Raw genomic sequence first — 14,278 nt, 5'->3', positions numbered from 1 at the left:
TCTCAGTTTCTACCTTCACACTTTGCAACATTTCTGAAGCTTTTTCTAACGGGGTCTCTCGATGCTCTTCATGTTGCCAGATCCTGTGAGGATTTGCCGGGCTTCAGATTTCTTCTAGTCCCGGTCAAACTCTGGAAGTTGGACCGATGGAGCTTTTAGCGGGACGAACCTGGTTGGCTTGGGCGGCTCGCTGTTAAAGGCAGGCGGCCTGCCTGGCCAGGCTGAGTCGGTCCCTCTATGGAGCTTTTTTCCAAAGTTGCTCCAAAGTTCTCCAAACGTCTTGAACTTCTTCCTGAAGTTCCTCAAGTGGTCCCAAAGTGTCTCAAACTCACTCCAAGGGTCTTAAGCTCCAAGATGGTCCTTGAAAGTTGATGAATTCAGTTCCCACAATCCACTGCTAAAAAACCCTTACACATCCACTGGTGGTTCTCCAAGGTGCAGATTTAGTTGGTGATGTTCCAGATGAGCTCTATTAACCTGTAGCTTCCGGGGAGTCCACTCTTCAGTTCGTTTTCAGCGAGATAATCCACAGAGCTGTAGTTTCAGATGGTACGGTCTTCAGAGGTCAAGCCTTAGAAATCTTTGCACAGCAAACCTTCTCAACAAGGCACTTCTTGCTTCAGTAAGTTTCAAGCAGCAGATCTGAGAGGCTCTGCTCCTTTCCAATACTTATTCCCAGTTACCTGGGTCAAGCAGGAGGTCACTGCTGACCAATGAGAGCAGGCCAACTCCCCAAAAATATGACCACATCCTGCAGAGTGTGGCATTATTTTGTTCCAGAGTGCACCAGATCTTCCAAATTCATAATGGCTGATTTTCCAGCAGAGAGTCAAGAGCTGGCTAAACACCCCCCTAGTCTGGCTTATTTCCATAGACTCTCCCCCTACTATCTGCATATACCTTCCCTAATCTTAGGTCTGGTTGGGGTAAAAAATGTGGAATGGAAACTGACACTGTGGTCTTCCCTCTGTCTTTGAAAATCATGGTTTATGACTCCTCCCCCTGCTTTGGCATTCCTGTGTAGCAGCACACTGCCCTCCCAGCAGAGCTGGTTAACCCCAGGGGCTCTTTAACACCTCTTCAAGGCAGCCTGGCTAATCCACTTAACTCTGACCAATCAGGGCAGCCCACTGGAAAGCTGAATTTGGACTTACAAACAAGAAAGTTTTATAACTTCTTGTATGTACACTTTAGGAGAAATTCAACAATATGATATTGTTGGATTTATTAATACCATTCTGGGAAGTCTTTGAATGGTATTTCTTGCCTGTTCCTATCAAGAGGTATTAGTTACTAACCTCTTGTCATGTTGACCTATGTGGCCTGGTATTTGCAATGGGGAAAATGACTTGGGCCATTTTTCCAGCACTAGGGCTTATAAAAACATATTTATAAGTTCTTCACTGATTTCTACAGGAACCCCACCCCATGTGCAACTAGGGGAGACTTTAGGGGTTCTGAATCTGTAGAAATATTGCAGATCCTCCCTCCACAGTGCTCCTAGCATCAAAGTCGAATTTGAGCAGCACTTTACCACAATGTGGGGAGTGAAATGTGAAATTCACGTAACCCAGGGCATATCAAACTCATTTTATACGGGTGTACCTTATACATTTCTGACCCCCCACCCCTGGGACACCTAGGGGAGACCCTGGGGGTTCCTAATATGCCAAAACATTATAGGCTATCCATTTTTAAGTGCCCCAAACTCCAAAGTCGAGCTTAGGCACAATTTACTTTTTAAAAGCAGTCCTGGCACCCAGGGCTGCTTTTAAACTGGCCTCAGGCTTCAGCAGTGCACACATGCAAGTGCAAAAAGAGCTGCTGCCCTCCAAAACTGCCATGCCCTAGGGTACTAGGGACATCAAGGTAGTTTCAATCCCCCTGCCCTATTATACACTAGGAGCTTATAGGGTAGGTCATGCCAATCACAGGGGTACCCCACATACCATTTTGTACCCTAGTGTATGCAGGTGTATTAGCTGTATTCTAATGTGTCTCTTTCAGCATAGCACTGGCCCTGGACCTGGTTAGGCAGAGACCAAGGTCAGTCAGAGTCAGTTACCACCAGTATCAGTCAGCAAAAAGTTGGCCCAGGGCACAGGATGATTTTGCAACAGCCCTGCTAGAGAACCCATCATAAAGAGTCCAATACCCGGATTAATAAACATTTTGCACTGGGTTTGAGTCACGAAAGAGATGCAAACCTGTGCACTTTATTATTTATTTCCTTTCTAGTGAAAAGCTTGTTTTGCAATGGAAAGTTACCTCAAAGTAAACGCAAAGCAGCACCAATCGCTTCTTTACGTTAGTCTTAATCAAAGGGGCATTCCATTAGTAGTACATGGGCGTACCCATGCTACCACCTGTGGTATTGGAGCAAAACCCTATCTACTAACAATGGCAGACAGGGTTTTGCATAAAAATAATGCCACTTTGAAGCTGGTGTTAGAAAGGAGAAATGCTTTTATTTCTCCTAAATCATCGTGCTTTGCATGTGTGCTGCACTGTACAGCACACATCGGAAGTGGGTAAATTTTAAAGTTTGTCTAGGCATTATATTTTTCGCACTGGAAGCGTACTCTCCCCAGGGACATCTTAAGGATTTGAGGGCCCCAGGCCGTCAAACATAGTTTGCATTACAGCCTAGGTGGAGAAAATGCCCAGGGCCCAGTCTGAGCACAGAACCACGGCGCTCAGACCAATCACAATGCTGCATTGCAGCAGTGTGATTGGTCTGGGGAGCCTGGGTGTGTTTCCTGGTTCCTGTTCTGATGCAGAGAAGAGACAGAGCAGATACGCTGGACGCGGGGATAAGGTGAGTGGTTATTATTTTTTTACATTCCCCATCTTCATCCTCCGCCTCTCCCGCCTCCGATCCGTGCCGACCATCGCTGGCGCACACTGAATCTCCCCATTTGAATTATTTTTGCCATGAATCCCCACACCCTATATGCTTTTCATGAACCTGGCTTGCTTTTTAATTCCAATGAATCTGCACAGTGCATTTTATTACCTGCCTTCAGCCTGGTTCTTCCATCCTGGTTAGAACTAGTGCGATGTAGGGGTTGTATCCCCTCTGCCATTGCAAATAATGAATCTGAAGGGAATCCCTGGGTTCTATAGTCTGACGAAATCGCCCAGTGCACTTCATTAACTGTTTTATACATTGTTCTTCCAGGTTGGGTGGGACTAGTGTGAGATATTCCTGTTGGTCCATTGAAGTTGTAAAATGCACTTTTTGAACCCGAACCCAAACCCGAACGGAGCCCACTTGGCCTTCTGGCATTGCAGAACGCAATTTAGTAGTTGGTTTAGGCTGGCGGGTAAGAATTATACACCCTCGAGCACTTCACTCCTGGTTTTTGGACTGGTGGATATGCTACACTACATGTTATGACCTTGATTGGACACAGCATGAATGTTACTTTTTCCTTGACGTCAGAATTTGCTTTTAAGCAATTTTAGTCCTTAGAATCATAGCTCACTAAAAGTGCATTCGTATGAATCACTCCATGGTACCACTTTGTCTAATTTCCTTTATTTTTTGATCTAGCAACCTCGCAAATCTTTGCAATTATTTCAAAGTATATTGCATTTTATTATTCGGACTGAATGTTGTTAAGGGAGCGAGTGGGCAGAATAGTGTTTTATTTTATTGAAAGTTTACTTTATATATGATGAATTTATTATTGATTTAAAAAAATGCAATGCTTAAGCACTTTTATGGCTCTCTGAATTGACAGATGTATGCTTGAAATAACTAATATATTATTGACTCTGTTCTGTTTAATTATTGTAATCATCTTTGCTAAATTTTTATGGTTTTAAATAACTTGAGACAATTAAAATGTACTTACTTATTTGCTTCTTAATCCCACATTCCTCCATATTCTTCGATTTCTTACTGCGTTCCACTCTATGTGAATTCCCGCCATGCATCTGATATCTCTGTCCCCTCACACACATCCCAATTTTAAAAAATATTTGCTTTCCCCCAACGCCTGTAGGCTTCCTGGACCTGGGGCCCAGAAGGACACGGAGCAGTACTGTTGGTGAATTGTGATAGAGATAACAAGAGCTCCAAGAACATGGACTGCGTGGACAAGAGCCATCCTTGTTGCACAGGTAGGCAGCAGGCATAGCACTTATTCTTTGTAAGGAACCTGTTCGTTTTTAATATGATTTATCAATGTCCAGAGATTACTCCCACCAGATATGACAAACCACTACTATAGTTGACCTTGTGCCAGACAACAGAGTTGCAACACTGTAAAGAACATCTAGAGCTAGATTTATCACTGTTTGGTGCAAAGCAATGCAGCAAGACAACTTAGAGAGGGCAGGAATGCACCACATTTACCAAGATGTGGGTCATTCCTGCTCTCTCCCTGGAATGCTTCGTAAACAAATGTGAGACAACTGCATAAGCACAATGCTACTTTTCTTATTTGACAAAGCAGCACCATTGCCTGCATCCTAGATTCTTTACGCTAATGATAACTGGTCCAGCCAACAAGATTTTAGAACATTCCATGCACATGTCCAGTGCACCTTACCAAAATAGACCAGAGAATTCAATGGAGACCCCTTCTGTGGACAATCCTCTCCTTTTTTTCTAGTGGTGCTTGGGAACACCTGAGGTTGGAGGAACCCAGACCACCTATTAATCTCTCTTTTTTCCGCTCTGTTGATTGATCTTTCTCTTCATGTGACTTCTCTTCCCTAGATGTGAAGGACATGTCCCTCATGATCCTAAAAAGCCGCGGTCCTGGGGCCATCTTTGAGAAGTATACTGTAGCTCTCGAAATTTCAAAGGATGTAGTGGATAAAGTCGGAGTATTCATGGTGGTTGGTGAGTACTGAGGATGTCTCAGCATCATTTTTTATTTGGGTTGAGTTGAGAAAAAAAGACAGGTTTTTTCCCCAGAGTTTTATATAGCGCAAACTTGACCCGAAGGTATCAGAGTGCTTTACATGAGAACCAGATGTGTTACAGATGGACACATTCAGTTTTGTAAGGCAAGGAGTGATTAAGTAATTTGCCCAGAATCGCAGGATGTTGAGCGTCATTGCCGAGACTCACACCAAGTGATTTGCCCAGAATCACAGGATGTTGAGCGTGGTTGCCAAGACTCGAAACCCGTTCTCCAGAATCGAGGTTGACCGCCCTAGCCATTAGGTCACATCCTCTCCCCACATCCTCTCTTGTTGGCATATCAAATTTAAGGCTGAGAGAGAGAAAGGATTTCGAGTGCCAAATCTGGGTCCATTTTGCCTTGTGTGTAAGCCTGCCTGAGGACAGTGAATTATTTGACTCTAGAGATGGCGCTGTTATTTTTAGATTGCTGGCCGTCTCTGAGCCTTAGGAGTTTTATGTTAAAGACACCCACAGATCTCCCCTACTTCTGGGTTTATGCCTTCGATGAGGCTAACAGTTTTTTCTTGCTGGTGATATTTCTTACGGAGAGTTCTTCTGAGTTACTAGAGACACGATGCACCATACTCACCTTCATCACTTGCTAAGCGTCATCCAATGACTCTCCTCAATGTGCATTACTCTTATGGACTTTACCTCCTACCTAGCACTTCCTCTGTACACCTTGTGGCTGGACGTATATGATACAGTACTTGTGTATTATTTGTGTGGTGTTTTACTGTACTGTCCATCACAATGAGCTGATACCTGTGCCTCCTAATCTCTCCTTGTGCTGTGGCTTGCGTAGGTTCGCAGTACCGTCACATTCTAGGTGGGTCTACAGTCTCCTATGATATTTCATGCAGTGGCAAAGAGGAGACCAAATTCTACGTGGAAGGGCTCAGCTTCCCCGATGTTAACTTTCCAGGCTTGGTTTCCATCAAACTCACTCTCCAGGATAAGCTAAAAAAGGTACGTGAAAAAAAAGAACTCAACATCTGTAATCCAGCATCCAAAAGTCATTCAACAGGTGGCTTCAATGCAAAACACAATGACAGCTCACTCACTAATTGTGAAACATAAATTTACAGTGGGCTGAATTTCTGAGCAAAGCACAATCACATTCTCCTAAGAGCCATGGAATATATCAGTACATAGTATAAAATGTGCATGTAATACATGACCCCTGTGGAGTGCAGAGAGTAGCCCTTGCTCTATTTTGACCAAAGAAAATAGCTTCTAAACTCAGTGTAAGTTTGGTCTTGGATTATATTGGCATTAGTCTGCTCACTCTGTTTCACAATGGGTGGAAGGCAATGGACCTGTATCCTGTGTCCAAGGGTGTTTTAAATAGACTTTTTCTAGGGTCTTAGACACAGGCCTTGTTCCATGGGAGTTGCTCTCTGCCTCTTCCTTAACACTGGCCTTACACTTTGTCCACTGCATACTTGCTTTGCTCTCTGCAGATCGTGGAGTACTGGTATTTGTTCCAGTGTGCTGACTTTGCTCATTGTTGGAAGCGGATCGCTGAACTTTGGCTCTATTGTGCCACCGGAATGTCCTTTTCTTGACGTTCTGGTGGGACAATGTGCCACTGGCATATTTATAAGGCCACATTAAGCCATGTTACATGGCTTTTCCTGGCCGTGTAAATATGTGCCCCTTTCACGCAGAAAACTGTGTGAAAGGGGCGTTCCATGGGTGTTGCTGGGGGCGTACCCAGCAACAACCATGGCTTTTTGACACTGTCCCAGATTTATGAGAAATTGTAAGTCTGAGGAAGCACCAAAAACGTACTCCTCCGCAGGGGAGGTGTAAGGGAGGCACAACAAGCAGAAACATCTTTACTCCTCCTCGTTTTTCCACTTCTTATGTGTGCTGAAGATGCAGCACTCATAGAAAGAGGAAAAAGTATTTTGTGATTGTTGTTGTTCAAGAAGGTTTCCCTTCATGCACAAAAATAATCAACCCCGCAATGCAGACACCCTTGCACCATGGAGCAAAGGTACCTACGTTTGTGCACGGCAGCCCATTGTGCGCCGGCGCAGGGGAGAAGGACAGGAATACGCTGTATCTGATAGATAAGGGGCATTTCTGCCCTTTTCTTTAGCCGTAGGGCAGCGCAGCAGTTGCTGTGCTGCCCTATGGCAAAAACCCCATAAATGTGGCCCAGGGACTTTAGTGTTGTTCTCTTTGAGCTATGGTATAATGGTTCAATTTTTGTGCACTATAAAATCCCTTTTAGGCATGGGATAGTGAGCATATTTGTTGTGTGCCAGGAAATAATGTCCATGTTCCCACTGCACTCCACCAGGCTCTTGTATATTAGCCCACACTCCATACATTCTATGGCAGCTTACCTGTTTATCATCTCTTTAGGGCTTGCCAGACTCAGCACTATTTACTGATGAGGTGGTGTTCCGGGTCGCCCCGTGGATCATGACCCCTAACACCCTCAAACCCCTGGAAGTCTTTGTCTGCAGGTAAATGAGTGCTGGATTGAGAGGCCACTGCATGCATTCTCTGTTTACAACTACACAATTTACTATCATGTTTCCTTCTCTCAATTGTAGCATACCTGAGAACACCGAGTTTTTAGGGCAGCTGATCAGTTTGGTAAAAAAAGCTAATTGCAAGCTGACCATCTGCACAGAGGCGGATCATCGGGGAGACCGCTGGATTCAGGTAACAACAGAGTGCAGAGCGAATTGGTATACTTGTAACGTAAACCATACATGAATGAGTACAATGTTTCTCCCAATCAGTAACTCTTCTACTTTGGGAAAAAAATCCTCTCAATAGTTAGTCTGCTGTTTCCCAAAAAGGAGGAATACCTATTTTCTGTTGTATGTATACACGTGTCCTATTGTTCTAAAAAAATTACAACCCCACTGCCTTAGAACACAGCTGCACAGAAAGACTCTTCTTTAGTGAAAGATGGAAGATGGGCTTCAAAACATTTCAGGCCTGATTCACAAGGATAACTTACACTTTTTAGTGACTTGCACATGTAATTTATTCTTACAATTTTGAGTAACCACTACTTTTGACTATTCACAAAATCTAAGTGTAAAGTTATTCAAAAGTGTAAGCGTAAATTGCATGTGTACTAAACCAAAAAGTGTAATTTTCCGTGGTGAATAGCACCTGCAGTTTGTGAATAGCCCTGAGGCCCTTCATTTTAGTGGAGACGTAATATTTTGTAGTAAACTTACATTTTATAAAAATCCAAAAAGTAGTAAATTTCCTCAAATATTAATTACTCAAAAGTTTAAGTTACCTTTGTGACTCAGGTCCTTTGTCATCTATTCCTTGAGGGTCAGGTTTATCAAATATTCACACAACACAATGCATCAAGCCACCTTGCTGCACTGCATAAAAGGAAGAAGTCAGGAATGTTCCGTATTTAACATTATACAGCTCATTTCTACTCTCTGCCTGCGCTGGTGCACAAACTGTTGCCTAGCACCAATGCAGGCACTCTTGCAGCCTAGCACCATGTTGCAGGCACCCTTATACCATGGTACAAAGGTGCCTGCATTTTAGGTAGGACTGTTTTTGTGCAGAAAGTGACACCTTCCTGCATACCTGCATACCAACAATCCTCTGAGGCTTTTTCCTCTTTCTGTGTTTGCTGCGGAATCCAGCATACATAGAAAGAGGAAAAAGCTAGGAGGAATAAACACAATTTCTCCTCATTGAACCTCCCCTGGGAAAGCATATCATTTTTTAAAACATATTTTTAGGTTTTGAAAGAACCACATGGGCAACAGCCCGTCATAAACCACAGGAAGATAAATGATTAAAGGGTTACCAGACGTGGAAATATCAATGGGTACAATTTGTACACACAACAAAAGCAAAAAACACTGAAAACTGCTCGTAGACTTTCCCACCCCACCCACATTGGCAAGCAAATTTCAATACCTTTGTATTCCAAAAAGATAAAACAATACATTGTACATTGTGGTCTGCAAACCTCCCATAGGGCTACTGTTACGGGTATTGTGATGGGAGAGGAGGAAGATCAATGCCCCAGTATGTGGCCATCGAGACCATATTTTTCTGTTTTTGGAGGCAACCCATCGCTTGAAAAACCGCCATCTCTGCACCCATGATTTGTCTAGCTCTCGTCGCCACTTTCCTATTGTCGGTGGAGAAGTGCCCTTCCATAATTGAGCAATATCCCGTTTGGCGATTGTGAGGGCAAGAATGAGAAGGTGCTGCTTATAGCAGTTCCTACCTAAGTCTTCAAAACTATGAAGTAAAAACAGTTGAGGATTGTGCGGGAGGTACCAGGACAGCACCTCTTTAAGGAAGGTCGATACCCTATGCCAGAAGGGCTGTAGAGCCATACAGTTCCACACCGTATGAAGAAATGTCCCCTCCACCCTACCACAAGCACTGGGGGGATGCCACCACTCCCATCCTCCAAACAAGAAGACGAGTGTAATACAAGCAATACACATACTTAAACTGAATAAGACGGTATCTGGATGCAAGCACTTCACTGCGAGGACTAGCTATCGCCTCCCCCCAGTCATCATCCGTCAGGTCTGGAATGTCATATGCCACACCCTCCTTTTTTTATGTAGGGTCGTGTTAGAGTGCGTCGTCAGGGTCTGGTATATCTGTCTTATTTTGTGTGCACCCAGATCACCCATAAGAAGATGGCCTTCTAGCGGATGGAATTCAGGTTGATGATGTCCACAAGCGAGGGAGTCAAGGCAGACGTAGTTGGAGGCACCTATAGAACTGGGGGGCATATTATCAAAGGGGTTTATCTCCGCTTTTTTGGCTTTAAAAGCCAAGAAAGCGGAGATAAAATGATCTCCCTATTACCTAGCTGTCGCTAACACCAGTTAGCGACAGCTAGTAGGAGATAGCGACCATCTTGGGCCCCACTTTGCATGTCAGTGTTATTTATCACTAATGACATGCAAAGTGGGCGTGCCAAGATGTTAGCGACTGGAAACAGTTGCTAACAACGCTATCTCCTATTACCAACTTCTGGAGATATTCGCGCTAAGTGCGAATATCTCCAAAAGCTAACACCTGCCCTGAGCAGTTCTTAGCCATGTTATCCAATGGCAGGTGGATAACATGGCTAAGAGCATTAGCTCGGTAATGCATGAATATCGCTGACTTTTCAGCGATATTCATGCATTGCGGCCGATTTTTATTGCATTTGCGATAAACCTTGGTAATACCAAGGTTTATCTGCGATAAAAATCGCCGCAGCTCAGCAGTAATTTATTGTCTCTAACCAAGCAATAGCGATAATTATCGCTATTGCTTGGTAATATGCCCCTGGGTTTTATGGAGATGGAACTCCTCCTGTAGTTGCTGAAATGATTTGAGGACAGTACCCCGCATAATGTCCCCCAAAGTGGAAATCCCAATCAGGTCCCTTTGGTGGAACCCTTTCAGTGCAGCCAGCTGACATAAATAATTACTGTGCCATAATGGCGTCGCCTCCGTCATCCGCACGTGCCATCCCATTCATTGAACCGCCACAACCTGATCGTTGTTCGACTGGTGTGTGGTAAAAAGTCAAGACACTGGGTGCTGTAGAGTAACTGCAGGAGGGAAGCCCCCCCCATGGCCATATGTTCTAATGCGAACGTCGGGTCCGTAGGTGAATTATACCACCAGTTGGTAATGATTAACAGATGAGCCCCCACATAGTAGGAGTAAACGTTTGCAGCAGCGATGCCTCGATAATGGGTGGATTGGTACAGGTCTGAAGTGCCACTCTAATTGCCCCTTCCCCCATAAACATTTATTGTGTATGGCATTAATATGTGCGAATCATGCTCCGCGGTATATGGTAAGGGAAATTCTGCAGACGGTAAAGAACCCTGGAGAGAGAGACCATTTTAAAAATGGCAGATCGCCAATATAACGAGAGAGGTAGGGAAGACCAGAAAGCTGTCTCGTCTCGGAGGTTGGCGAGGAGTGGATTTATATTGCGTGACCACGAAATCTGCGGACAGGGGGACACAAATACTCCCAAATATTGAAACCCTTCTGTGGCGTGTTTTAACTCGGCTGCCCAAGTCATTCTGCCCTGATGGCCACATACTGGGAACAGCACTGATTTAGCAGGGTTATTGTGGAACCCAGAGTTCTGGCTGAAGACCCGGAGGATCTGCAGAATACGTGGACCAGAAATCCAAGGGTCGGTCATAAAAAACAGGACATCATCTGCGTAAAGCGCAATACAGTCTGGCTGTAAGCGTGGCCAGTCAAAGACTCTGACCCTGGATCCCCATTGACCCACGCCACCAGGGGCTCCACCGACAGGGCAAAAAGGAGAGGTGATACGGGGCAGCGATGACGTGTGCCTCGATCAACAGGGAAGAAGGGAGAACTGTAGCTAGCTATCGGCACAGAGGCCATAGGTTCCATTTAGCGTAGGCGCTCGTAAACTAGAAAATGTGGACCAAAATGAATCGCTTCTAGAAGTTGGAAGAGGTACTCCCAGCTAAGGGAGTCAAAGGCCTTGTCTATATCGTCCCAGGTCCGGGGCCATCGTGGACCCGGCGGATGTTATGTCAGGTGGGCCGATGCGGCATGAAGCCAGATTGGTCCATATGGACCAGATCCTGAATGCATGACCGCAGGCGGTCCGCCAGGACTTTCCCTAGTAATTTGGATTCAAAGTTGATTAGGGAGATAGGGCGGTATGAGAACGGGTCCTCTGGTGGACGGCCAGGCTTTAAAAAGAGGACAATTTCATCTCGATGCCAGTCCGGAGGTAGCAGCCGCTTCTCAAAGGCTTCAAGGATCGTTCCCAATAAGTGCAGGCCCAGCATGGCCATAGGGGAGTCGAGGAACTCCATAGCGAACCCATTAAGACCCGTAGCACGACTTGGACGCACCACATTGACTGCAGCTGTTAATTTGTCTATTGCAATGGGAGCATGTAATTGATCTCTCATCTGATCCGATAGCCGCTGAGGGGGAATATCCTGCAGGAAATCTGCGATGATTTCTCCTAAGACCTGTTCCCTCTAGGTATACAGCGAGGAAAAATGATGGTCAAATTCCTCCACCACCTCAGTGGGGACTGTACGCAAGACATCATCACTACCCCTGATGGCAGGGACAAAGGCAGGCCCTGCTTGGCTTGACATGATCTGTGTAGCATTTTACTGGATTTTTCCCCCCACTGGTATATCTGATACTAGGACACCAACCAGATTTCTTTCGCCTCCTCTGTAAGATGATGGTGCAGCTGCTGTTGCACAAGAGGCAGGTTCCTCCGAAGGGTCAGAGTGGGCTCCAGCGGGTATTTTGTTATCAAGGAAACGCACTTAGCCTCCAGTTCGGACCTCTGAACGGAGCGCTTGCGCTTGCTCTTAGTCCTATAGCTAATGTCCACCCCTCTAATGGTAGGTTACAGGGCCTCCCACAGGGTTACTCTAGAGGGGGTGGAGTCAACGTTCAGGGAGAGATGATCGTGGATTGCAGTGTGGAGGCACTCCTGGTAATCAGGATCACGCAGATGCCATGACGACATCCGTCATCTAAGAGGGGGCTTGGAAAAATTTAGGAGGAGTGTCAGCGTGACAGACGAGCGATCCGACAACCCTGTCGGAAGATATGAGACCTGGGAGAACCTGTGGACATAACTCCGTGGTGTGAACAGGTAGTCCAATCGAGACATGGAGTCATGTACCACTGACATGTATGTGTAGCCTATCTCGGCGCGATGGTATTCCCGCCATAGATCCACCCAACCCAATGCCCCAGCAAGCGATGATAATTTGGAGGTGCCTGCGGGGGGAGCCAGCCTGACCCCGTCTCCAATCAAGTGGCATCATAACAACATTCCAGTTGCCACCCAATAGAGACAGACCCTCAGGGAGTTCGCCTCACAGCTGAGTCAAAACTTCCACAAAGTAGTCCCAAGGGGTGGGGGAGCATATACACTGCTCAGCGTGAGCAGGTCACCATAAAGCGTCCATGTCAGGAGAACGTACCTACGACCAGGATCCATACAGAGTTTAGTATGGAGGAAGGGGACACAAGCATGAATAAGAATAGCGGTCCCACAGGAGCCCCTAGTGAAACCAATATAGAATGCTTGTCGGAAGCCGAACCTAGCTAGTTAAGGAGCCTTATTACCCAGAAGATGAGTCTCCTGCAATAGAAGAATGTCAGCCCCATATCGTTTAGCTTGCCCTAGGATGGCCCCCCATTTTACCTTGTTGAGCAGCCCCCGGACATTCCACGTCACTACCGTCAGTTTACCGATATGGGAACCCATTGCCGGAAATGCCATATATCTAGCCTGGTCTAAAAGTAAAGGTCTGCCAAGTGAAGAATGGGATGTGCGTCTACGTGTATAAACAACAAAAAACATAACTCTACATTTCTGAACCCCCCCCTTCGAAATCCTCCCTCCCCCTCCCGATACTGCCAAAAACTAGGAGCATCTGTCGCAGTGAGGGGAACCTCGGGACCCAAACCAGGGACCCAAAGGCCCCCCTCCAATTGATCACAACCACCCCAAAGAACGTGAACCATGGGGAGCTAGCGGCTGTGCAGGTCAGCCACCATACGTAACGTGGAACTCTACTTAGTGCAGAACACTTGGGGTAAACCCAACCCATGAACAATCAGTTATATGCTAATCAGAATACCACAGGCCATGGGTCTGTCAAGATGCTTGTGAATGACTAGATGATCGACAGTCAGAGCCAGAACGGTGCTGCCTCTTAGACTTCGTCCTGCGCCATCAATTCCCCTGCGAGCCCCTAGAGGAGTCAGAGTCCAGTGGCGGTGGGGAGTGTTGTTTCAGGTGGGCCCTTTCGTCGGACCAGGCGAAGATCGCTTCGGGCAAATCAAAAAATAATGTTTTGGAGTTATAAATCACCCGGAGCCTGGCAGGATACAGTGACATATAAGAGATGTTGAGTTTCCATAACCTCTGTTTCACTGCTGTAAAAAAAATCATAATGGGCCTGGCGTCGAAGACAAGCTTATCTTTATTCAAGCGGGCATACTGCAGCACTGCGTCTTTGTTTGCATAGTTTAGCAACTTGGCGATGACCGGCAGTGGATTTTCTTCAGGGGGTGGCTTTCTTGTAAGCACCCAGTGAGCCCTCTCGACCACAAAGCACGCCAAAATCTTGTCCGCCGGCGGCGGAGCCTTAAGCCACGAAGAGAGAAAACGATTCATAGAGCCGCATTTGCAACCCTTCGGAAAACCAATGGAGCTGCGGTTATTGCGCCTGGCGCGGCCTTTAGTGTCCTTGGCTCGGGTAGCAATCTCCTGGGAAATTACAGTCAATTTATTGACCTGCTGTTGAAGCGTCTGCACAGTGTCTTCCACAGACCACACCTGCGTCT

General features: G+C 45.9%; 1 protein-coding gene across 1 annotated transcript in view; it reads left to right on the top strand.

The window, feature by feature from the left end:
• Positions 1-14,278, top strand: part of LOC147711063 (protein-arginine deiminase type-3-like) — an 80,263-nt gene that overhangs the window by 30,998 nt on the left and 34,987 nt on the right. Inside the window, exons 5-9 of the mRNA XM_086921885.1 lie at positions 4,011-4,128; positions 4,730-4,855; positions 5,727-5,890; positions 7,298-7,401; positions 7,492-7,603. Coding sequence (XP_086778011.1) covers positions 4,011-4,128; positions 4,730-4,855; positions 5,727-5,890; positions 7,298-7,401; positions 7,492-7,603 — 624 coding nt within the window. The remainder of the gene's footprint in view (positions 1-4,010; positions 4,129-4,729; positions 4,856-5,726; positions 5,891-7,297; positions 7,402-7,491; positions 7,604-14,278) is intronic.

The sequence above is a fragment of the Lissotriton vulgaris genome, chromosome 5 (assembly GCF_964263255.1).
Source record: "Lissotriton vulgaris chromosome 5, aLisVul1.2, whole genome shotgun sequence".
Lineage (NCBI taxonomy): Eukaryota > Metazoa > Chordata > Amphibia > Caudata > Salamandridae > Lissotriton > Lissotriton vulgaris.
This window is presented reverse-complemented; position numbering and strand designations above follow the sequence as displayed.